The 27,038-nt window shown below is 37.5% G+C and overlaps 1 protein-coding gene across 2 annotated transcripts in view; it reads right to left on the bottom strand.

Annotated features, from left to right (window-relative positions):
* Window positions 1-14,220: 14,220 nt before the first annotated feature.
* cabp7a (calcium binding protein 7a) overlaps window positions 14,221-27,038 on the bottom strand; it is a 29,529-nt gene continuing 16,711 nt past the window's right edge. Inside the window, exons 2-5 of one of the 2 annotated variants that reach the window (XM_004072062.5) lie at window positions 22,435-22,578; window positions 22,217-22,329; window positions 18,730-18,880; window positions 14,221-16,861 (exon numbers count right to left, since the gene is read on the bottom strand). In XM_004072062.5, the coding sequence (XP_004072110.1) occupies window positions 16,731-16,861; window positions 18,730-18,880; window positions 22,217-22,329; window positions 22,435-22,578 (539 nt within the window). In that variant the 3' untranslated portion in view covers window positions 14,221-16,730. The remainder of the gene's footprint in view (window positions 16,862-18,729; window positions 18,881-22,216; window positions 22,330-22,434; window positions 22,579-27,038) is intronic. The other variant, XM_020705693.3, reaches the window with a different exon arrangement.

Here is a 27,038-nt window from a genome sequence, read left to right as displayed (position 1 = left end):
TGCTGATGCTTATTTCCTTTTATCTCATCCATTTCTTTGTACAAAAGCTGCTCATCAACACGGTGTAAACCAGCTTTTCATCCTAATTATGGCAGGATCCAGTTTAGAGGCAATCACAAAATGGGACTGGTGAGGATAAGCTGGCAGGAAGAATATCACATGGGCATCCCTGTGTCTGCTTTTAGTAATCCTAAGAAGGCTGCACAAGCATGAACCGCATCACGTTGCTTTTTTAGAACCTCATGACCAATTCCTAATAGATGCCATAACAGGAACAGAAGGTAAATGAATAAATAACAGTTTTCCATACTTTGTGAATTAACTTCATTTAAGTTGTTGTAACAACAACTTAATAAACAAATAAGACATTAAGCATGGACTGGATTTGAAGCCATGAAAAGTATTTGCTCCCTTCCTGAGTTTCTTATTTTTTGCATTTTGATTTATTGATTTAATTGAATTTATTGGTTTAATCAAGTCAGAAATCTAGGGGTAATCATGGACTCTGACCTGAACTTTAACTTCCATATCAAGTCAGTAACATCAGCGGCATTTTACCATCTGAAAAACATTGCCAAAATCAAAAACATAGTGTCAAAGCCAGACCTGGAGATACTTATTCATGCATTTGTCTCCAGTAGGTTAGACTACTGTAACGGCCTGCTCACCGGCCTCTCCAAACGAGCTGTAAGACAGCTTCAGTACATCCAGAATGCTGCTGCTGGAGTCCTGACCAGAACCAGGAAGTATGATCACATTAGTCCTGTGCTCAGGTCTCTGCACTGGCTCCCTGTACCTCAAAGAATAGACTTCAAAGCAGCTCTGCTAGTGTACAAGTCTCTCCATGGCCGAGCACCAAAGTACATCTCTGACATGTTAGTGCCATATGAAGCATCTCGTACTCTGAGGACCTCAGGGGCCGGCCTCCTGTTGATTCCCAGAGTCAGAACTAAACAAGGGGAATCAGCGTTTCAATATTCTGCAGCTAAAATCTGGAACAGCCTCCCTGAAGTCGTAAGACAGGCCTCTTCTGTGTTCATGTTCAAATCTAGACTTAAAACCACGGACCAGGTGAGGAGGGAGCTGAGGAGGATCAAACCAAGGAAGGCTACTGGCCCAGATGGTATCAGCGCCAGACTCCTCCAGGACTGTGCAGATCAACTCTGTGGGATTTTTCTGCACATCTTTAACATGAGCATCAGTCTGGAGAGGGTTCCGATCCTGTGGAAAACATCCTGCGTGTTTCCATTTCCCAAGACTGCACGTCCCAGTGAGCCGAACCACTTCAGGCCAGTAGTCCTGACTTCTCATCTGATGAAGACCATGGAGAGGATCATCCTGGACCACTTCCGTCATCTGGTGAACGGCAACATGGATCCGCTTCAGTTCGCCTATCGTCCAGGTATAGGTGTGGAAGACGCTGTCATCTACCTGCTGCACAGATGCTTTTCCCATCTAGATGACACTGGCAGCCCTGTGAGAGTCATGTTCTTTGACTTCTCCAGTGCTTTCAACACCATCCAACCATCACTGCTCAGGGGGAAGCTGGAGGGAGCTGGAGTCAACAGTAGCCTGGCTGCATGGACCATCGACTACCTCTCCAACAGGCCGCAGTATGTGAGGCTTCATGACTGTGTGTCTGATGTGGTAGTTTGCAGCACTGGGGTTCCGCAGCGTACCGTGCTCTCTCCTTTCCTCTTCACCCTGTATACATCGGACTTCACACACAACACTGAGAGCTGCCACCTCCAGAAGTTCTCTGATGATACAGCCATTGTCGGGCGGGTATCTCAGGGAAACGATCTGGAGTACCTGGAGGTCATCACCAACTTTGTGGACTGGTGTGCTTTGAACCACCTGCACATTAACGCCAGCAAGACGAAGGAGATGGTGATCGACTTCAGCAGGAAACCACATCTGACTGCACCGGTGAACATCCAGGGCTTGGACATTGAGGTCGTGGAGGACTACAAGAACATGGGTGTTCACCTAAACAATAAACTGGACTGGACACACAACACGAACGCCCTGTACAAGAAGGGCCAAAGTCGTCTCCACCTGCTCAGACGACTGAGGTCCTTTGGGGTGTGCAGGACACTGCTAAGAACTTTTTATGACTCTGTGGTGGCTTCGGCCATCCTTTATGCAGTAGTCTGCTGGAGCAGTGGAAGCTCAAAGAGAGAAAGGAAGAGACTGAACAAGCTGGTCAGACGGGCCGGCTCTGTCCTGGACTGCTCCCTGGACTCCATCGAGGAGGTGGGTGAGAAGAGGATGTTAGCCAAGCTGACATCAATCATGGACAACCCCTCTCACCCACTGTATCAGACTGTTTCTGACCTCAGCAGCTCCTTCAGTGGCAGACTGCTGCACCCACGATGCAAAAAAGAAACGCTACAGCAGGTCCTTCATCCCAGCTGCCATCAGGCTGTTCAACACCAGCCTAAATAAATAGTTTCATAGTTTTTTGTTTTTTATTCCACTACCAAAACTGTATATACAGATGACCTCTATATTCCTGCACATCTCTTTCCCTGTTTATTTATCTAAACACTCTTATTTTTGTATATATTCTTTCAAAATGTGTATTTGATAACTCGTCATTACTGTCTGTACATGCTTGTGCCAAACTCCATGCTACTGTGACAAGGAAATTTCCCATTCGTGGGATTAATAAATAAATAAATCTAAAAAATCTAAATCTAAAAAAAAATTCTGTTTAGCCGTGTATATGACTGAAAGGTCCTATCTGCACTTTTCTTTCCTTTCCTTCCTTTCTTTTTAAATCAATTTTCAAATTTTTTCTTTTCTTTTAAAGTAAATTTTACGTTGATTATTTCTATGATGTATTGTGATTTTAATGCATTTTTCTGTTTTGTGAAGCACCTTGAATTACTTTGTGTACGAATTGTGCTCTACAAATAAACTTGCCTTGCCTTATTTTAAAATATGAACAAGACAATAAAATAAATTGCTATTTAATACATTAATTCATAAATTGATTGGAAAATCTTCTTGACATTATAATTACTCTCAATCATAAACAGATGTATTTGCACGTACTAATACAAAATAACCAGAAAACAGAACTACTGTATGTGAAAAATGACGTCAGGCCTCAGTTTTTTTTGTTTTTTTATCTGAGTTATCTGAGTTAGCATCCATGATAATTTCATCTTGATGGGTTGATTGATTTCAAAGCATTACAGTCAATACAATAAAAAAGTTCACACAGATTTACAAAACCTATTACAGAAATAATGAAATGCATAAATAAAAAACAGGGAGAGAAAAAAAGTTAAGTCACATTTACTTGATTAAATATAGTGATCATTAACTAAAGTCAAGTAGAGTTTATATAATCCCACCCCTACTGAGTTAATAAAGTTTGTTATAGTTTTTGTAATCCGGCTCTGATCCGATAGATTCTTTTCAAGTTATTCTTGAAATGTACTGGAAAAAATAAATCTTAAGAAAGTAAAATGTTTCTTGTTTCAAGAAAAATTGTCTCATTTTCTGTCTTGCAAGAAAAATAATCTCATCAAGAAAGTTTTTCAACGGCAAAATAACCTTAATTTGAGAAAACAGATTTTAGTCGAGAAGAGAAGAAAAGCTGCCAAAAGGTTTAAAAATGTCCATTCCGTTCATAAACTCTACGCTGCCTCTGCACTGGCAAGATGGAAGATTTGTTCAGGAAGACGCAAAACACTGAAACCAGCACTGAAATTGGCTGCTGGATATTTTCAATTTGAGTCTGATTATCCTGGTGAGGAGGAAACGGCAGGGCCATTCATTAAATGGACACTCAATATACAGCATGGAAGAATATCTTATCAGTTTTAAATCTGCTAAAGTTGATAAGACAGAAAAATCCTGATGAGCACACCGGGTTTTACATTGTTTAAATTTTAAACGATGAGTTGAGATTGGCATTTAAAAGAGGTTTGTGTTTCTCAACAGGACAATTACAAGTATTTTTTGAAGCATACCTTTGCTAAATAATAAAGTAGGCCATAACTCAATGTGTGATCAATGCTGGATGCTGTTTGAAAGCTGAGCCATGTGCACAAAAGTGGAGATTTAAGTGGTGTGCTTAGTCATTTATTGAGTTTTATATTAAGAACAGCTCTCCAAAACCTTTTTTCAAAATGCTGTTGTGTAAATGTGTCGTGGAAGTTTATTCCTCACAATAGGATGGAAATAAAAAAACTTCAAAAATACATTTTTACAGATACTTATCTGACAGGAGCCTTCCTAACTGCCTTTGTTGATTTCTGTTATTGATCTAGGAACTAATTTGAATGTTTCTTACAAACTGAACAAACTTCAGACATCAACACAGAGAGCGCTTTTTCAGGCTCAGGTGGGTCTGGAACACAGGAGGAGACGCAGCAGCCTCCGATTCCAGAGAAACAGCTGCTTTGAGGCGGGAAGATGATGTCACGGAGGTCTGATGAGCTTCTGGATGGGATGTCAAAGCCCGGCCGCGGTAAAATGAATTGTTAAAGGACTTCATTCGGTGATCAAGCTGGGATTGGTTCACTGTTTCCTGGAGCTTCAGTTGGGTGTTAAAGAGCAGACATGACAGATTTAGTTCTGTAGAAACAGCAGCAACAGTCAATCTTCAGCACCTTTTTAAACTACTGTTGCCTCAATTAAACAATTATAAATTGAGCAGAAATTGCCCTCATCTCCCTGTAAACAACGTACTCTGTAATCATAATCTAATTTACATGAACGATAACTTCAGAATTTCATGTTTCAAAACTGAAGTTATGTAGCTATTTTCATTCCGTAAAAATGTTCTCCATGTTAAAGACTCTCAAAGATTTGGAGAATGACATTGGAGTGAAAGCCTCAAACTTTAGACTGATGACTAAAGATATGATAACATGGCATTAAAAATTTCAAAGGCAGTCCTTTCAGATGAGTCAACATAATTGTAGAACATTGATTGGATTATTCTGAGTTTAATACGACTGGGCCAATTTCTTTCTTAGCCCTCCAAAGAAATGCCACTTATTTTTTTCCATTGATTGGCTCTATCTATCATGCAGTTCCTATATCTTTCACTAGTTTGTTCCTATTTTGAAATATCTTTTGGGCTTTGGGGTTTTAGATAACAAAATTTGATGAATTGGAAAAGACCTCAGCGGTTACAAACATGAAGATATGAACCATCTGTCTGAGTTCCATGATGATCGTAATGAATGGTGACTTTTATAATGGGATTGATGGTGATTCAGGAATCGCAGCAATAGGTTTTTTTTTCCATTTATTATTTGTTTTCTTTTTTTAGTTTTCTTTTGTGACAAAGTGAAATTGTCATGAAGGAAAAGGCTTTATTAAGCTCCAGGATTCTCCTTTATCTGTTGTTTTGATAAAATATTTAAAATAAATGAAATAAACTAAATATGATATGATTTGACTTTGAAATATTTGATTGTTAAAATAATTAATATTAAATAAAATAAATCATATTTAAAAAAGAATACATATTTTATAGTCAGATTTTTCAAGGCAACAATCAAAATCCCTTTTGCATCACATTAGTTTAATTTAAGCCATTACACAATTAAAGGGAATAAACATGAGTAGTTTTGTAAACAAAGAGTTTGTTTGGTTGAGGAAAATGATGTAGCGTTTGTTTGGTGGTGGAAGTGTGATGGTTTGGGCTGATTCACAGCTTGAGGACCTGCAGATCTTTGTGTAATTTATGGAAACAAGATTTGTTTGATTTACCAAGTTATTTTTTTAGGTTTACATTTATTTCAAAGCAGCAGCAACAAACCCAAAGGGATCAAATATACATGAAAAAATCGTAAATGTCTAAATTAATTTATTGCTCACTAAACTGTGTTTTGAGATTATTCTTGTTTGTGTGATGTTAAATGTGTTGATTCACATTCTCAAGTCCAAGTTTTTATTAAGATATTATTGTCACACTTTGGTAAAATCAAAGATTTGTGATTACAACGTTTTAATACCAGTTAAGAGTCAGAGGGTTAAAACTGGATCATTGAACATGTCAAATATTTTAATTAAATGCAAACAAAATTTCTTAGAAATGTAATTGAACTTTCATAGCTTGAGTGAAGTATTTCGCTTTTTAATTCCGGCTTTGTTCTGAAAAGTCATTTTTGTGAAATACAAAGGCCCTTGTCCAGCATTGGGATGAAGCGGTAACGATCCTGCAAGTATTTGATCCTTGTAATTTCCCTTTGAGGTGTGTTCGGACAAAAGGACTGAAGCCTTTGTCAGTAAACTCCAGAAGGATGAGAGCAGTTCAGCTAATTGATCTCTGAAAGAGAATTATGCATGTAAATGTGAGCTTTTTTGGCCAGAAAGATGGAGGATTAAATAGAAAAAAAATATTCTGTTAAATAATGAAGGAGGAATTTCAAAACTGACTAAAGTATAGAAGCGGAACCAAAAGAAACAGGAAGCGAGACATAAAAACTCAACTTTAGATATAACCAAGATGCCCTTTGGTTCTTTTTTGATCAAATATGCCATAAAATGGGTAAACATGGAAAAAATGTTGCAAGATGCATGACGTAGTTGATGCGCGTCGTTTAGTCAGCTTAGTGAAGCTGTAGAGCAGAGAGAGCGCACTAGTTTTTTTACTGTACTTTTGCGTCCTTATAACATGCTTTTATGTTTGAACCATAATTTACGTTTTTTTGTCACAGCCTATTTTGAAAGTAAACATCTAAAACGAAGAACTTGGACTGTGGAAGCTCATTTAAGAAAGACGCACCAACTATACAATCTGACTCTGCAGCTTAAGTGGGCTTTACAGACATTAGAAGGAGCCACACTTACACAGGGACTCTGATTTGGTAGTGATGTATGATGGCATCCTTTTTAATTCATGGAATCGGCAACTGAGAAATTAATAATTGCTGTTAGTACCAGCTGGAATTCTATGACACCAAATCTTTCATATATTGGAATAGAGCTTTGAAAGAAGATTTGCACAAGATTTGCACCACTTCCACATTTCGCACCAAGCCTCTTCCAACTGCTGGTACATGCGCTAGCGTTGGGTAGCGACAGTCCAGTGTGAACACCACATGCTAAATGTGTGTACAAGAATGTGTGTCACGTGCCCGCTCTGAACCATAGACTTCATATAGAGATGGACACAGCCGGGGGTGATGTCTCCCATAACAAGCATCTTACCTTAGGCTCGCAAGAATCTGACAATCAAACATTTGTGGTGGGGGCAACCATGCTTTCACCGAGGCATCTGATTGGTCATTTTATAACTTGGGATAAAGAAACAATATCATGAAACTAAATTAGAATTAGCAAGAATATGTTATTAAAAGGTATCAGATCCAGAATGTTTATTCTGACCAATAGAATGACTGAGTAACAGCAGTTTATTTCTCTATACGTAGAAGTCAATGGGGTTTTGGCTTCTTGGAGCCAGCAGGTACTTTCTGTTTGGAAGGCCAGGGGGGAGGGGTCAGTCTGCACTGTTCTCACATGCAAACTATGGTGTGAACGAACATGCAGCATATGGCTGCTGCAGGTTTTTGGGTTGTTCGGACCCGTGAAGGGTCGTAAAGAGGAGCGACTGCATCTCAGAGGCTTGTGTGGCCACCTCAAGGGATGTCATGAAAATGGAGCGTACCATTGTCTTGCATGTAGTAAATGTATTGTCCAGGATTTGTAAGGCTAATGCATGTCGCAGGTACTAATGACATACTTTCATAAGGTGATCTTACAACACACTCCAGTCATCAGTAAGATGGGAGTAAACAATAGAAGTTTAATTCTGCATGCAGCTTTTCATTTTAAGCAGAAATGTATGTTTGATACTTTGACCTTTGCCCTCAAGGAGTTGTTTGTGAATTTACTTTTACATAATTCCAAGAGTGGAAGCTGGACTCCTCAGAGTGTTCCACAGGCACTTCTGAGCAAGCATCCTCAGCCAGATGATTGATCAGCCTCCAAGCCAACAAACAGATCAGCAAAACACAGCAGTAAGTTATAAATAAACACATGACTTCTCTCTGGTTCAAGTGAAGTCAGGCAAATCTTAGGGAGGCAATGTTTGACAACACGCAGGGATGAAAACGTTCCATCAGAAGAGGACATAACCAGCATGTCAAACAACCAGCGGCTCATAACATTTTTATCCATCCTTCCACTGCTGTGAGTGATGACAAATTTAGATCTTTGAAATCCAACCACAAGAATTCTAATCACAGTTTTAAAGAAAAATTATGCAGATGCTCAAAAGCTATTAACCTCTTTATGGCCACTGTTTAAATCTACAGTAACTCATCTCATGCATATTCTAAATGCGCTGCTTAGTATTTCCTACCCAAGAGCCGCTGGTTGACTCCAGGGAAGACAGCGGCTTCAATTCAATTATAACTTGAAGTTCTGTGACTCCTGATCCAATCAACTTCCTGGCACCAGTTTATGACCATGAAGAGAATGATAATACAGCAGAAGAGACGGACAGAAAGGCGGCAGGCGAGAGAGGGACGGAAATGGATGTCAACGTTTAACTAACAACGAGGCCAGGAGCATGTTGACGTTCCTGCAGAACACGCATCCAGAAAGTGTAGCTCAAATGCTGGAGGTGAAGTTTGGAAAGAAATGCAGCTGTAGCTCTTTGTCATGGTGATTGAAAACAGACATGCAACATTAACTGTCAGCAAAGTGAAAGCCTGCACAGAGGGAAATGTTTAGCAGTTTCACAGCCTGCACTGTGCTTTTCCAAAAAATCAGCTTTTCCAGAAAATGTTTGCCATGTCATCAAAAGCACATATTTCCATTAAATTCAGTTTATCGGAAAGTTCCAGTTTACAACCCAAGTCTTTCTGCATAATCTATGCTTCATGTGCTGCTTTACATATTTTTGATGTATACTTACAGTTTTTGCCACTTCGGGAACCTAAGAACCCCGTATAGTTAAAAAATAACCAAAGCTGGATTGGGTTATTTTTAACCCAACAGTCTTCGGTTAACTTGGATTAAAATGAAACCACTACAAAAAAACAAACAATTGTGTTTTGTCCTCAATAATGTCCTGGTATTAATGCTTATAATTCTATGAAATTTCCGCCAGTTACTACTGGTTTAATCAAACAACCCCAATCCAGATCTGTTTTAGAATATGTTCAAAGGTAGACATGTGCAGAACATTATTCTTCTTTAAATTTACTTCACACAATGCTCTTCATCTGCTTCTTGGCTGTGCAGCATTACAATGGAATCTTTTGGAACAAGGTTTAAGGTTCTTTTTTTCCAAGTCTCAAGTCTTTAGCTGTAGCTACAAGTCAAATCTTAAGACCTATTGTATTGATTGAAATGAACATTTTATCATTACAAATACTCAGTCATGCAGCACAAGTCCAAGACATGAAATTATTACATGAAATCTTTCCACCTTTATCCACCTTTGTCATGGTAGGAAGAACACGTCAATGTAATGGTGGGGTCATCTAAGATAGCACACGGGTTAAACGTAAGTAGAGTTTGTGTGACTTCATAAGGTTTTAAACCGATGTTGTTATTTATTTTACAAGCGCTGGCAGCTACGCACTGATGTAGATGACTGGCAACTATTGATGATGTCATAAAGTTGGTAGTAAAGTTTCTTTCTTTTTTTCCGGAATCCGTTTTTTTAGGAGTTTTTCCTTACCGAGAAGGAGAGTCTTTGTTGTAATATTGGGTTATATAAACAAAATTGAATTGAATTGAATTAAAGTCCAAATTTGCCTCTTGGATGGATAAATGTTGAGAGAAGCCGTAGGACTAGAGAAGCAATGCGGATTTGGCCCAAGTCTCCATCTTTGGGTGATCCTATTGGTCACCTATTGAACGTCACCTGATATTTTTGAAGGAGTTTCAGTCTTGAAGTCAAATGAAAGTTTCCGTTTTTGCGATGCATTCATTGTTGCCTTACATTTATCCCGTGTTTATGTTTGAGCTTTGAGTTGTGTTGAGTGACATCTTTAGCAAATTTAACAGGAGGCCATGTGTTTAAGACTGTGCCATTTTATCTGAATCGATTTTACAGTCTAACAAAATGTGTTCTAACAGTTAACCAAGAGATAATTGTTAAGCCTTTACCAAAATCCAGATGTCCTTCCTAAACTATACATTCAGTGCCCAAAAGAAACCTTTTTGTTTCATTTAGTTCGTTTTTTTGCAAATAAAAGTTAAATATTGACAGATCAATATAGTTCATTCTGTTATGTTATCTTAAAATGGGATTTTTCCTTGGGGTCGTTGCCGCACTAAACTTGAGATGAAGAACTTGCTGAACTTCTTATGCTTTACGCCAAAGTCGCAGAATATAAAGTGTCTCAGATCTGCAGCCCCTCTGCAGCAGTTCGGTTGCTGCAGGGTATTAGTCATCCTTGATTCACTGCGCAGGGATCCGACTTGAGAAGATTGCCACAGGCAGAAGGTCACGCCCTTAAATGCCAGGATCCGGGTCTCCCCACTTACGAAGCATTAGGCACTGTTATTAAAATTGACTCAAGACCTTGTGCTTTCAATTAGCAACTTTGTAAAGGTTAGAAGATCTGGCTTTTTCTTGTTTGGCTGAAGATCGCCTTTCACACTTCTTATGCAAATCGAAATCGATAGTTCTGCAAAGTCTGGAGGGAACTTTTGAGAGGAATCTCCTCATTTTACCAAGACAGCCTTTGTTTCTGTAGGCTTGTTCATATCTTGTGGCCACTTTCCATTCTGCGGGTCGAGCAAACCTCTTCAAACCTCTGTGGCCACCACTGAGTGCTCGTAAATTACATTTTCTCTCTCTGTGGGTTTCATTTATGTCGGTTAGATCCTAAAGCCAAAACTTTTGCCGCCCCCTTTCGACCCGCTTTCATTGTCAGAGCGGCTGTTATCCGTCCCTCGCTCTCCCTTTCTGGCCCTGCCCCCCTCAAAGCTGCATTCTTAAAAAAGACACGTTGTTTACAATTTGGCAGTTTTCTGTTGATTTTAACTCCATAGCAACCATTTTATTTTTTGGTCGCCAGGGGTGACAAACAGGTCTACATCATGTTTAGATGATTCGGCAAAAGTGAACGTTTGGATTTCCTTGGCGATGTTTTTTTTTTTGCTAACCACGTCCACATTTCTAATATTTTTGTATCATATACTTTTGTACAGCTTCAGCCAAGGATTAGTGTAATAAATTTTCACAATATTCTAATAAAAATGTGTGAACAAAAGGGGAACTCCACTTTTGCGACCTCGCCACACTAACGCCGTTCAAAATCTACAACTTCTCATTCCAACATTTTAAGATGGCAGCTTCTTCCTGAAGTCAAAGGTTAGCAAAACTGGGTTGTGGTTGTAGACTCGCCTAGTGGGACGTGTGAGAAATCTCATAATAATTACCAAACTTACTTCAGATATCCCTGATTTGTGTTTCGGTTTCGTTAGATTTTGAAATAATTTTTGAGCCACATTCAAGATTTTGGCCCCACATCTTTTTAAGGTTTCTCCCGCTCGTGATGTTATCATAGTTGTGGGGAAATGGTTATTTTCACCAGGTACCAGGTGCATGCAAACATTTTCATTCGAAGGCGCAGTAAGAAAGTAAAATTGCGAAAGCCTTCCTTGTGGTCCAGGTCTGCTACAGGACAGTACATTTTGTAGGTACCATCAGTTTTCATTGTTTCTGTTTACCTTTTGTAATGTTTTTACCTTTATATGTATTACATCTTTGTGACAAGTTAACACTTCAGATGCATCCAATTAGTTTTTTTTACTCCTTCAGTGGATTTTTAGAGCCCTGAAGGAACATTGAAGAAAAGGAAATTAAGTTATAAAAATAAAAAATAACAGGTGCGCGCCTGTTTTTTTTTTTTTGTTTTTTTTATAACTTCATTTGTTTTTCTTCAATGTCCCTTTAGGGGCTCCCTATATTTTTTTTCTTTTTTTGGGGGTTTTTTACCACTCTGCCTTTTCAGCATATTTTACTGTTTTTTTGGCACGAGGATCCATTGATTATTTGGATTCATCATCTTTTTAGTCTGCAGATTTTTTGCAGTATTTTATTTTTCCTTTATTGTTAAGATAGTTGAGTTAATTATACATAAGATTAATTGTTTTTAAATATTTATACAACGGATGACAGAAGAAGACAGTAGCTTAATATAGTAACCGTTTTTTTATTTTTAATTTATCATAAAATAGTTTTTTTGGGGGGGTATGTCATTTTCTATGAGTGTGTGTGTGTGTGTGTGGGGGGGGGGGGGGGGGGGGGGGTTCTCCACTTAAAATAATCTACGTGATGATCTGACATTTAGTTTTTTTAATGAATGGCTTCAATTTTAACGCTGCTCTAACTGCACTTCAGAGCAAATGTTTCATTCTTCAGCATTAAGCTGCACTTCTGAATTTTCTCAGTTATACTTAATAAAAAGAAACAATGACTTTTTTTCTTTTGAATCAACAGTGTTTGACCTTTGGAATGCAAACAAATTGTCTCTTGGTTCATCAAAAGCTGTGGTTTGAGCCTTTTGCTGGCTTTTACAGTGCGTCTCCTATTGAGCTGCAGGTGAGTGAAGTTTCCCTGAATCTCGGATTAATCAATGCGAGTTCTCTCCTGAAAACAAGCTTCTGGTCTTTTCCCTCTCTTCAGAAGCTCAGGGTCTTCTCTTTCCGTCGTCATTGATTTTGCAGCAGTGAAAAGGGATTTTCTGACCTCCATTGATCATCAGGTCGTTACAGTTAGCAGTTTGCTGGCGACAGCCGACATTCTTTTCCTTCTCCGTGTTCAAGGTTTCCACTTAACACATTGAGGAGACAGATGCAGAAGCAGTTATTTTCTGTTGATTACCAGCACTCAGCTTGAGGCACTTTCATAGCGAAAGAAAACAAATGAAGTATTCTTCTGTTTCTTCTGAAAATGACAAATCGGTTTTGTCGCTCTGCCGAAGACGGCTTGCTCTGCCATTTTGCACAAAGCGTGTATTTAAAAGACGAGGATTGTCAGGAAGAGCATACTTTCCGTACAAAGACAAAAGAATATCTTTTTCTGCAAAATGAAAATGTTCTTGTCCGTTTATGAACAGACCTCTGAGAAGTTTCAGTGGCACATGTTGTTGTGGAGCTAAAGCAAAAGGACAATGCCTCCCTCATCCACGTATGACTGGCTGTATAGATAAAATGAGATTAGAGGTTTTTTCTCCTAAGTAAAACCTCTGAAACATTGGGTGGGACAATTCACCAGGAGGCTAAAAAACACCCTTTCTGACTTGCTGATCCCTCCCCCCTTTCCTTTACTTTATTTTAACTGTATATTACAACTGGATATTTTATTGCTGCTTTGTTTTTTATCTTATGACAAATTTGATAAACCTTGGGTTCATAGAAAGACGAAAACAAATAAAACGTTTTAGTATTTTTTTTAATTATTTTGATTATTATTATAAATCTGACCATGGTGGCAGGGACACGAGGACTGAGTAAGGGGTGTGTAGGAGCCACCAAGGACAAGTCTTAAGGTGGAACCAAGGATGGACATTTTTAACTGTGTTGTTGTTTTCTCGTGTTTCTCATTTCTACTTTTTGATTGTTTGAGCTTTAAACATGTTGGACTGTATTCATGTTAGGTTGTCATATAAATGAATTGACAGATTTTCAGAACATGCCAATGTACAGATTTATAAAAGTAGTGTATGTATATCTGCTTATTTAAGTATTTATCCGCTGGAAACTTGTCAACACTTTTCCATCTCCATGCTGTTTTGGCACATCTGGCACGTTTCTATCTATCCATCTATCCATCTATCCATCTATCTATCTATCTATCTATCTATCTATCTATCTATCTATCTATCTATCTATCTATCTATCTATCTATCTATCTATCTATCTATCTATCTATCTATCTATCTATCTATCTATCTATCTATCTATCTATCTATCTATCTATCTATCTATCTATCTATCTATCTATCTATCCATCCATCTATCTATCTATCTATCTATCTATCTATCTATCTATCTATCTATCTATCTATCTATCTATCTATCTATCTATCTATCTATCTATCTATCTATCTATCTATCTATCTATCTATAACAAATATTTATTTGTGGATTCAAAAGACACAAGAGGTAATGTCAAAATAAAGTTTTTGTTTTTTTGAATAATCTCTGAAAAATCCTTTTTATTCAATTATTTCAAATCTAGAATCATGTCAGTCGGAACAAATCATCTCAAAAAGAGTCTTTTTGTTTTTTGAGCGCAGTTGTTTCATGATTTTATTCGTGTTCCACAGACAGAAGAACATCTGGTGACAGATTCCACGTGTTCAATAAACATATTTGCATTAATCAAAGACAAGTATCAAAATACAGTACGATGGAGAGACAGAACATTCAGCAGACTACCAACATGTTTCTACACAGTTTTCAGACATTAAAAAACAAAAAAAAGAAGCAGTTTATTTTTTCCTGCTCAAGTTACAAACAATAAATATGTTAAGGGTCATGTTTCCTGTCAAAGTGTCTCGAAGAATAAGGCAATAAATGATCCTATTACACCTTTAACAATCTGCGAAAAGAAATTTTACTGTTCAGGCACAACTAGATCGGTTACCTTCACTAAAATATCAAAGCAACTCCGGATAAAAAAATATATGAATTCTGGAAAATGAGATTATGTTGGTGGTCAAACAACGTCTGATGAACAATCATGGCGGTGAGTTGTGCACGGACGCACATTTTTAAAGTGCAAGATGGGAACAAAAATATCAATAAATTCACTTTTTCTTGTCTTTTCTCAACAAAGTTGAACATTTTGGTTTTCGGATCATTGTGGAGCGTTTACTTGGAATTCAGTCATTTCTGATGTGCAAATTTAGTGAAAGATCCTTAGAAAGAAAAGCAACAATTTCACAACCAAAATTTGGTTCGGGTATTTATTTAGGAAAATGTTTAATGTAAAGTCAAACATTTTGAAAAAAAAAAGTAAGAATAAAAGTTAGAATTTAAAGGAAAAACTAGATTTCAATGAACTATCTAAAAAAAACTCTGTTATTTGTGTAAAAAGATTAAGATATTCAGGTTAAATTCAGAAATCCTTAAAAAAAACTAATTTCTACATTAAATAAAAGTTGGAGTTTTAAGCCCAAATTCTGGGGCTAATATCTGAATTTCATCTTTTTCTGACATTTTGACACTGAGGACAAAATTCTCAAATGAATGTCAGAATTTGTTGGAACAAGTCAAACGTTACAGAATTTTACATTTTGACCACATTTGCTTAAAAGATTTCATTTTTCATTATTTTAATTTCCTTTTGTCGTTCTCAACTTGACTTACAGGGATTTGGAAAATCCAGACTATAGGATAAAAATGTGTCCTTTCAAAAATAATCATTTTAGATTTGCGTGATGTGTAAATAAAATGCAGAACCGTACAAAATTCTACTATCTTGGATCTCTCCTCAGTTTGACTTCAAGTAAAGAAACATCTCTTATTTTGGTGAGTTGGCCTGTTTTCTGATCCCACTTCCTGCAGCTTTACTTTAGTTTGGATGTCTGCACTGTCTGCTGTGGCACAAAATGCATGCACATGAAAACAAGCCATCCCCAAATGATGTTTTTTCTTTACACATATTTTTTATTGCAGTGCTTTTCAAATCTATCAGCTGTGCCTGTTTATTTCTTTGTTTACTAATTTTTATATATTTTTTTCCAAATATCTGGTTAAACTTATTGCTCTATAGCAATGCATTTAATACATTTGCATCCCCAAAAACAATCAGGTTGCACTGAATGCATATTCTTCAACTGACTGTAAAACACACTTTGAAAACAGTCATGTGGGAGAAACAGATCATGTCAAGGCAGAACTTTTATTTATTTATGTATTTATTTTTTGACATTAAGCGCGTGCAAAAGCAGCCTCTCATGCATCTGATGCCTGGCTTTTGCAACAGCTGGCTCAATGCGCCACTCGTCTTGGTCACAGTTGTTATTTGGTGATTGAAACAGTTCTGGAACACAGTCATGATTGTTAGTACACTGAGAGAAACTTTTACAAATATGTCAGAACAAGTTTTTTATTTTTTTATTTTATTGTTTTTAGATCCATGCATTTCATGCATAGATGGTGGTCTTCCTCCAAGGCCTGCTGAGCAGAGTTGAGTATTTGCTGCATGTCGACCTAAATTCCCGCTGAACCGGGTTCGAGCGGCCTCCCACAACCCACTCTGTTCTGCTTATTGCACCACTACTCAGTCTTAACCAGTTAACGTTTCCTGCTCTTTTGCCATCTCAGTCAGCTTTTGTCGTTCCTTTTCTTTACCCACAATGCCTCAGTTTTTTTTTTCAGTTTTTCAAAATGGTGCACAGGACAAATACAGAACCGGACAGTCACCACATTCTTCTCTACAGCTGTCACCACTGATGCAACACTGCTCAATGCACACAGCTAATGAATATTCAAGGTTATCTGACTGAGAATGATATGTGTCATCGGCGGTCCACCAAAAAAAAACATTTGAGTCTTTTTGTGAAATCCTGCCGTCCTTGAATGTTTGTCTCTGTCAGTGAGACAAGTTCCTCCTCATATAAAGTCCTTGGTGTCTTCAGTGATTCTGCAGTCATCTGTTGGTCTGTTTTGCAGCTGGATGATTGTCTGTTTTATGTTTTTTTTTTTTATTAATTTATTTTTCTGTGTAGTTTCTTCAGTCATTTTTTATGTAAAGCAGTCTTCGGTGCCAGGGCTCCTATCTACTTCATGCCGCTTCGCAGCACCTGATTGGCCGCGATCAGCATGACGCTGATGATGAAAGCAATGGCGAAGGCGCATATCAGACTCTTTCGCACGCACGTTTGCTTGACATGCTGCGTGGGGCTGGAGCCTGGAAAAGAAACGTTAAAAAAAGCTGATTAACAGAAAGTGAAGGGAAAATAACTTATCTGTAGGGCCCATTAAAGAGAAATTAAAAGTGGTCCTTTAATTATGATTTTTAGCTAAAATCCAAAAACCGTTGTCGCTTTCCAGGACTAGCTTCTGAAGAGCGGAAGGTCGCCTCTGAGTTGTTGGCGGAACTGTTAATGGGGGGAAACCCCGCCCCCTTTCCCCTCCCTGTTGCAGAGCAGGGAGCTTTTGGCCTAATCCTCTATGTCATAAATCAGCTCTTTTTTAATGATTCACAACAATTTAAATTAGGAAATACTCAAAAAAGCAGTTTTAAGCTTAATTTCATTTTGTTATATGTCCTCCATCATCAGAAAAATGCCACAAGAACATGTTAAAAACACCATTTTCATCAGAGTGGATCTTTAAAGGTTAAACAATTTGTTGTAGATTTGAAAAAGAAAATAATTGCACTACTTCTCTGACACATAAAAGGTTTTTTTACCAAAAAAAAAAAAGGAAAAAAATACTTGTAAAATACTTTGAAAGAGTTGATTTTATTTTATTTTTTTGGTTTCCTAGTCAGTCACAGCAGGTTTAGGTCGTCAATCATCCACAGCTGTCTTGATTTGTGTTAATGATCCTCAGAGTATTTAAGTCTCTGGTGTCAGTTCTTCATTATCAGAGCTTCTGCTGTTGGTGTTTCATTTGTTTTGGCATGTTGAAGTTTATTTTAGTAAACGTTTTTGTCACCATACCCACTCATCTGCTGTTTGCCAGTTCCTGACAGATACAGCTGTTGGGAAAATGGGATCAGATATGTAGTTAATAGTATTTGGCTTTATAATTTTACTGAAAAAAGATGTTTCCTTTTATCATTTGTGTGCTTTTCAAGATGTTTCTCTGGGAAGTAAAAAGTGAAAGACTTTTTAATCAGAAATGCAACAACTGAAATCCTCCTTATGAATTGGTATAAGGGAAGGAAAATGAACAATGGTGTGGTTTCTCATCCCAGGAGGAAGCTGTGTAGCAAATTAGCGAAGTGGCCCAAGACCACAGATGGTGTCACCTCAGAATGGACTTGTGCTTTTGGACTCACTTTTTGTATGAAAAAAACGTGCTGGTCACAGTAACAGAATATAAAAGCTCAGGCACAACTGTAAAACCATATAGGTTTGAATGAGGTCAAAATGACTTAGATTAAGGGCAGTTTCATCTAAGTTGCACGCTATTTTGAGTCCAGCTTCATCATAGTTTATACTTTTTTTTTTTTTTCTTTTTAAATGGAAGTATCTTGGAAGTATTGGGGATTTTTTTCCTTTAATCTAACAATGCAGGAGTTTCATCAGCTAAACATGTCATTTCAGTTCAGGAAGATAGTTCTGAGCTCATTTTGTTTTTTTAACACTAGATTCCATAAATGTTTTCAGGCTTCTTTTAGCTAATTTGCCATTTTCTTAGTCAAATTTGACAGTCATGCCAGTCTTTAGCGTCACTTTTCTCAGCTGGATTTGGTGCTGATTTAACATCAAACTTTGAGTTCTTAATTGTTTTGGCTCCAAAAAAAAAGTTTAAATCATTTCTGAACGATTTCCTTGTCCTTCATTCAGTCTTCTGCTTCTAAACATGCAATTTAAAAGTCATCTTTCAGATGTATGATTTAGTACTGAAAGCAGCATTAATTTATTTTACCGCTTGCAAATCATCGCTATATATAATCCAAAATTTTAACAAAAATTAATTAATTTTAAAAACCTAATGGAGAACCAGTGTTGCATCTTTTAGAAACTATAATCTGCTTTATGGAGCAGAGGATAAAAACGCAAAAGCATCAGCGACATGTTCAAAATATATGGATTGGTTTCTTACTGTCTATATCCACCTGGCAGTCCTCTGGGTTTTCTATGTGGTTCTCCTCAGTCATGATGATGTTCTCGATGTCTTTCATGGAAAGGTGATCACAGAAGGTGTCGTACAGAAGCCTCTTCAGCTCCTCCACTGTCAGCTTTTGCATGTCACACTGCAGAGAGACGCACAACTGAGACGCAGCATCTGTAAGCAAATACAACCCTCCCTCCCTCCTAAAAACAGTGACATCTTTTGAGCTACAGCATAAAGGCTTGTGTCCGTGAAGGTGCAGTTATGGCCCATTTTAGTTTGTCAGGGCCAGGATTCCTGCAGAGAGACGCAAAGCTCCAACTGTGTAAAACGCACTGTAAAAACACAGGCTTTATGATGAGTCATCTGCGTTTCTTCTCACGCTCTTTGCTTCTTTGTGTCATCTATGTTTCAAAGTCTTTGTATTTTCCCATCAAACTGACATGAAATTGTTTTTTGGAAAGTCACAATGTCACATCAAGGGGGGGGGGGCAAACACGAAGCCACACAGCCTTCAGAGACTCATCAAAACTAAAAGACAGACGGATTCCCAAAGAAAAAAATAAATAGAACTCCAACGCTGCCAGATGATAGAAATGTCTAAAGAATACGGCATGTCTTTAATGCGTTTCCTTATTATTTCAGATCCAGTTGTGTCCAGGTGAATCGTCCATATGCCTCGTGAAAGCTAAAATATAACATGAATCCAAAAGAAAATCTGTTATATCACTGCACAGCACAACCCAGCAGGGGGGTATTCCAAAAAGCAGGTTATGCTAGCTCCCACGGTAAGTTTGAGGCTAAGGAAGTGGATAACCTCAGCTTTCGGTTCCAGAAATGGAGGTATGTTTCAGGGTATGTCAAGTTGTCATAGCAACTCATGCTCTGAACATAACCTGGTCTGGAGCAGGTTTAGTTGAAGGTTAGTTTGTTTTCAGAGAGGTGAAGCAGCATGGCGGGTCCATTTGAAGATGATTTAGTGGATGAAGAAGCTCAGATAATACTTTTTCCACCGTGAGAGGGTGATAAGATCACATATGGATGTTGGAAAGATGAACTTTTTTACTTTGATCTAACTCAATTATTTGCTTCAGTTAAGATAATAAAATTTCTATTTTTTTTACTTCACTCAACTTAAAAATAACACGAAGTTATCAGACATTTATTTTACTTTCATTTAAATTAATTCAATTAAGTAGGTTTAACTTTGGTGCTGCTGTTAGACTGGCCCCGCAAGGGATTGTGGGATACCATTCCCTTTGCCTGTCTGGACGGATTTAGGTTTAAGTGAGGGTTTTTGACCAAATGTGTTTAGTTGTTTAGCTGTTTTGCCGAGTTGTTTGTCATGTTATGTTTAATTCTTTCTGCACCATGAGTGAGAGGGAGTGAGAGGAGGATGAGAGTATTTATCACTCCAAGTGCAACTTAGTGTTACCAGAACTGAAGTTAAAGTCCGAATCATGATAACTGTACATGTGATATTTATTGTTATTGTAGCACAGAGTTTGTAACAGCCTGTAACCTTATTTTTTGTCAGACACTCAAAACATTTTTGCCTCTTTTTTTTTTTACTTATTTTTTAATCTTTTAGTTTGTCTTCATCCATTTTTTTGACGCCCTGCAGTTTTGCACCTGCATCCACTGTAATGATATGGTGGAACCTCCAACATCTTGATTAAAAAATATTGAGTAAAGAAGAGCGAAGGTAAAACACGTTGGAGCACCATCTGGTGAAAAAGCGTGTTACTCATTTTAGTAAGCTCACTGGTGCAACCCGAGGCTCTTTGTCGCAGTCATCAGTGCTGAGTATTACTACTGCCTCTCTTATGTAATAGAGGGAAAATCTGCAGGTTTATTATTTCCCCTTTGACATTACTAGTCATCATGCAGAACGCAAACAAAACTCCCACAATTCCTTTCCTTTTGGAGATTCACTGTTGAGCAGGTTCTGAAGTCACATATCTGCATAAAAACAGCTTTCAGCAACGCTCTTTGCAGCTAATTTACTTCCCATGGTGAAAATAAAAAGTCAAATGAGGTTTATCTGTAAATACATTAACATCAAATCAACATGAAAAGTGAGTAATGTAAGGGCTCTACAATGATGCTACTCAGCCATGACATTAACCACCTTGCTTTTAGGCATTCAAGATGTTTAAAGGTGATTTAACTTTTCTTTGCTTGTCCAAAGTCCGGCCCGTGTTCAAATTTCCAAGCTCTGGTCATAAAATCAATAATATGCAGCCCCCAGCATTTTCTGAAAACTGTACAATTTCTTGATTGTGTTTGGCTAAATTACGTCGTACGATCATGTTGAAACACTGCCACAGGACCCTTATGTGACACTTTCTAAATGTCAACTGTAAATTAAAAAAAGGTGGTCATTCAGAGCCTCCACTTCCAGGATGAGTAGAATTTTTTTTTGGGGTGAAATATGGCTGTTTTATAAGGAGTTCAATATCAAGAGGGAATCCTGGGAAATGCTAAAATATGAACAGTGCAAAAAATTGACAAACTGTTGTTTTGGTGAAAACGTATTTGACTGTATTTGATTTCAATGAGAAGAAGCGAAAATCATGCCATCGCAAAAAAAGTCAATTAAATAGTAATAATAGATAATAATAAGTCAATTATTATTAAAATGAGTCAAAATCCTTTTGCATCGTCGTAATAATGGAAACAAAGATTTAAGTTTATGTTCCAAGATTAGAAGTGCTACTTTTAGATTTTATGAAGATTCATTAAGATGGGACAACATGAACTAAGATGATGCATCTTACAAAAGAAATTATTCTCATTTTGTTCACATTTGGTTCTAAAATCAGATTTTTTTTTATTTTTGTTGCAATTGTAAATTATAACAATGTTTGTGTAGTTTAAGAGGAACAGAGGACTTCAATTGTGCAAACCTGAGAGGTGGTTCCAGTGTGCAAATATGCAATTTCTAAATAGAAGGGGGTGGAGGTAATGTTTTAAAAATTAAAAGGGTAAAGAGTAGAACAAGGGTAGAGTCTTTTATTGAGTGGGGCGTATTTATGTTGGTTCAGTAAGTAATTAATCTTCGTCTTGTTCTTAAATGAGTCATTTCCACTTCCACAACAGTTTTCTGTCACTGTTATCAAAACAAACTACAATAAGGGTAAATAAATGCTCACATTTGCTTAAAATTAGAAAAAAAAATTATTATTGGGTTGCATAATATTCACTTTGAAGCAATTCTAACAGTTTTTAGGTCATTTTTCCCTTTTTAAACACTTGTGTGGAACTCCTCTCTAGATTTGAATATCTTATTCTGAGATTTCTTGAGTACGAATGACTTTGGTGATTTCTTTCCTAAGATTAGTGCTCTTCTCCTTTTATTTAGGCCACCTCTTTTTTCAGTATAGTCGTGTGAAAGTTATAATTTTGTTCCCTTGGGAAATATTCATGACTTCTCTGTTGTCCGTCTGTAACATAAAACGGTTTCTGAGTGGAGTACCTTCCAAAACACCGAGTCAAAGTCGGTGCCGTTAAACTTGTCTGGCACCCCAGATGCTGTAAGCTTTGGACCCAGGAGGGTAACAAACTCTTCAAAATCCACCTGGCCATCACCTGGAAGGAAAAGAGGAGAATACTTCCTCATTTTTGTTGCTTTCTGCCCCTCAACTTGTGAGGGGAAACACAGAATAGACCTGAATGATAGAGTTTTGTCTTCACCGTCCATGTCCAGCCTCTGGATGATGACCTCCAGCTCCACCTCGTTTGGCATGTACCCCAGAGAGCGCATGGCCATGCCCAGCTCCTGCTTGGAGATGAAGCCGTTCCCATCCCGATCGAAGACTTTAAAGGCCTCACGGATCTCTGTGGAGAAGCCACACCATCTGAAGTTCTACTGCACGTCAAAACATGAAAGTGCAACAAAGAGGGATTTGCTGTGCGGCAAAAGCTTGAGTCAGGGAAATACGGGGGGTGCTGTCTCACAAAAATCCACCCCCCAAAAAAAAGAGAGATCTGAAAAAGACATACACCTTTGAACAAAGAGCTCCCACATTTCTCTGAATCCCACTTTGAACTTTGAGAGGATGAATCAAACTGACTGCGTTCCAATATCAAGATCCCTGACATTATAAAAAACGTTGAGAAGCTGCCCTTTGAGATCTTTTTCTCCTCTATCGGTTTAACAGAGAATTTGACAGAAATCCTCGTCTCGACTTTTTACATAGTGTGGTCTCCACCATTAGGTTTGTTTTCTAGTATTTCAGCTACAATCAATTCTGCTGCAAAAAAGAAAAATGAACTCAAATGAATCTGACAAAATTGAAAAAGTTCACATCGTTTTGTGCCACTTTAAATTTAGAAACACTTTTTGATAGAATTCACTTTTTAATAATTTGTCATTCAATGTGCAAATAAAACACTATCCAGCATGGCAGGTGGATGTAAGCTTAGAGTGCTTCCCCTGGAAATTTTACTGATTAAATAATCTGGAAGTTTTTTAAATGGCCGTTTTTACAATATTCAGGTGAAAATAATAGAACAATTACAGAAAAAAAGGCCTTTTTTTTCCTAGATCTTGACGTACCAAGTCTTGTTGGAGCAAATCTATTAAGTATTTGTTGAGTCTCCCTTTGCATCATGTTTTGATGTCAATTTAAAAAAAAAAGTATTTTTTTTACTTTAACCTGTGTGTCAACCCCCAACAAAACTGCCTGACTGAAATAAGATATATATATACTGTATACATGTGTGTGTGTGTGTGTGTGTGTGTGTGTGTGTGTGTGTGCGTGCACGCATGTGTGTGTGTGTGTATTTTTTTTAATTCCATTAATTGCATGTTTTACATGGAGTTTTTCTAAAAAGCATTTCCGGTGAATTTGACACAGAAACCTTCTGTAAGGTGTTGCACAGGGATTTTGTCTCCTTGAATTTGAAAAAACAAAAGCAGGCAAATGCAGTCAGATCTTACAGAAAGAGGACAAACTATGCTAAACCTTTGCATAGACAGGCCCAAAAAAGCCCAATTACCCAGTTCTGCTTCAACAGTCGACCGTGACTCACTAAACCACACTGCTGCCAGATTTTTAAGCAACTTAAATAACCTAAAGTTGCTCATAATAAGCAGACCTGGCAACGCTGCAGCTAATTAATTCCCATTTTCTTAGCCCTTGAACCAAGTTCTTCTCCTTTGTGCTCTTCATGGTGGTGATCTGTGCATGTTCCTCTGCAGAGCGACCTTCTGTTCAAATAAACAGAAAAAGCTCAAACTAAGGTGATTAAAAAACATCAATTAATTCACAAAGGCAATTAAAGACCAGAAAACAATTTCAGAGCTTTTGAGAGACTCAGGAGTTTTTCTTTTGATGCACGATGAACATAATTCCTACTGAAGAGTGAGACAGGTTTTATTATTCCACTTTCTCAACTTTGCAAAACAGCTGCAACAACATATTTCTGTAAAAGAAAATGCAAAAGAAAACTATATTACTAGAGTTTGTAATGTTGTTCAAGGTAACTTTAAAAGCACAGAAGAAAATTGTTCTCCACTGTTAAAAAATGGGTGAAAAACGAACTGTTGCTTAGTGAACCTCAGAAAACGAAGCAAATGGTTTTTTGTTTTTGGTGTTTTGTTGTTTCTCTTCTGCTGATTTGAAAATAATACAAATATCTAGAGGTGCAATTTAATTAAAAAAATTACAATTTTTTTTATTGGTTTTTGGCTTTAAAGTCATAAACTGTGGTTGAGAAACACAGAAAGCCCTGACTGGACTGATGAGGAATCGTGAATTTCCTGCTGTCTCTGAAAACCCGGTCGTTTGTGGTATTGCTTTAAAACTGTGGGATTAGGTTAGATTAATCCTACAACTACTTTTAAAAATAACAAAAAGCACATCAAAACCTTTTCTCAAAGGTTACGTAAAAAAAAGTAAATACAGAAGCCACATTGATTAGATATAACAAAAGATGATTGAGTCAATCTGGATTAGAACAAAGAAAAAACACAACAACTGAGAGCTTTAACACCTGTTTTCAAGCCAGTATTTGAGAAATAAATCACTTATTTTAAAAGAGTTTACTGACAGCTAAAGAGTGAAATGTTGTCAAATCAAACCAATGAAATGCGGTAAATGGTTTAAAGGAGAATCGCTGCTGCTTTGATTTACTGCTGTGTCAGAAGTGCAACAAATGGATCGGCCTGAGGTAACAGAGAAACAGCCTGACGGCTTGACTCTTTTTCTGAAAAAACAAAACCTGCAAATATGAATGATGGCAGGACCCTCAAAATAAATAGAAGTGCACATCCACAGAATAAAATCCCTTTCCCACGGATACAGGCATTCATGCATTCTGATGGGCAAATTCACATTTGCAGAGATAGTTTTTCCTGTTTTTCTACGTCTGTTCCTGCAGGAAAACGATCATTTGAATCAATGAAAGCCTCCAGCTTTTTTTTTTTTTATTTCCTACCCTGAGTGGGATCTTAATGTCCATAGTACAACAACACATCAGATTCCGGAGGCCCTCGCTCCATGTTTGAAAAGATTTTTAGATACTTTTGCAAAACAGAGACGCTGCTTTGTGAGAAGCAAGGAGAGAAACTATGGAGAGAAATTAGACTCAGTCGGATTTGTGCGTGCGTAATTCTTGATTTGTGCGTAAATTAGGATTTGTGTATGCATATTCTTGCTTTGTGCGGAATATAGGAAAATTCTAATGACCAAGCATTCCACTGGTATTTAAACGCAGCACTTACGGACGGATTTGTGAGCCGTGAAAACAGTCTCACGGTAGATCCGTGCGTAACTTTGGCTTCGTGTGTGCGTAACAAGGGATTTGTGCGTGTTTTTTTAAAGATGTGTGTGTGTAAGTAGTTTCAAGCTGTTGTAATCTTAATTTGTGCATACGTAAATTGCATTTTGTATTTTTTTCATTTTATATTTTTTTAACTTATACACAAAACGTATTATGTGAGTAACAAATCACGCACAAATCCAAATTTATGCACAAATCCTAATTTACGCACGCACAAAGCAAGAATATGCATACACAAATCCTAATTTACGCACAAATCAAGAATTACGCACGCACAAATCCGACTGAGTCTAATTTCTCTCCATAAGAAACCTTCACAGGTATTGACTGCTTCTTGATTTGAGGTTGGGATGAACGACGTGTCCTAAAAAAATCATTTGAATTTAGCAGTTGTGTAGGATATTTATCATTTTAATAAATAATTTCTATCGAACTGTTGTTCTACAGAATTGTTTATTCTAACACATCAAAACCTGTAATTGCTAAACTGTTTCTCTGTTTTCCAATTCATATTTTTTGACCAAGCGTCGGAGCAGGACGAGTGCTGCAGACCAACTGTCTGTGCCTCTGTGCAGCTGAACGGGACGCAGCAGGTTTTTTAACGCAGGAAAAGGCTTTCCGCTGTGGTCAGGGACTCGGGGGATGAAAGAACCTCAACAGACGGAGCTCCTCAGGGGCTCACACGATCGTTATTTTCTTCTGCAGAGACTCCTTAAAGACGAGGTTTTACATTTCAATGATGAAATGTCTTAACTTTTGTTTGAAGAATTTGAAGGGGGGTCTGAGGGCAGGGATGCCCAGTTTAGTTTAGATTAACAATCAGCTGTTGGATTTTAAGACTGATTATATGTTTTTGTACAATCACCAGTGTGAAGAGACAACTGTGTTGTGGTATTTGGCTGTATAAATAAAATTGAATTGAATTTTTAACCCTTGTGCTATCTTAGATGACCCCCCCCCCTTCCATTGAGGTGTTCTCCCTACCATGACAAAGGTGGATAAAGGTGGAAAGATTTCATGTAATCCATGGACACCAGTGAAGATCACAAATCATTGAAGAAAAAAGGTTCAGAGCACTGTCTAGTGGGTCTAAATGACCCAACTCCCAACGTTAAAGTGCCTAGGATGGCACAAGGGCTACATTTAACTCGTCTACAGATTAGCTTTTTTTTGGTCGTTACTAATCTGGAATAACTTTTAATGCAGAAGGTAATGACTGAGACCAGAAACCAACATTAATGTGCCATTTGAATATAATTCAACAGACAAGGAATCTTTCAGCTTTAACTTTAACTGATGAAGTTTTTAACAAAAAATGATGTGTTCATTGTTTAAAAACACTATTTTAGACGTTTAAATGAAATGTCCAGAAATACATAAAGCATTAATATAGATTTGGCTTTTTTTCCAATGAAAATGATGTATTAATATGTTCTTGTGTCATTTTTCTGATGATGGAGGATGTTTATAAAGAAAATTCTGATCTGCTCCATTCTGATCCATGTACCTCT

The sequence above is a fragment of the Oryzias latipes genome, chromosome 9, assembly GCF_053564925.1.
Source record: "Oryzias latipes strain Hd-rR chromosome 9, Olatipes_Hd-rR_3.1".
NCBI lineage: Eukaryota > Metazoa > Chordata > Actinopteri > Beloniformes > Adrianichthyidae > Oryzias > Oryzias latipes.
Note: the sequence above shows the minus strand (reverse complement) of the source record. Positions and strands in the feature narration are given on the sequence as shown.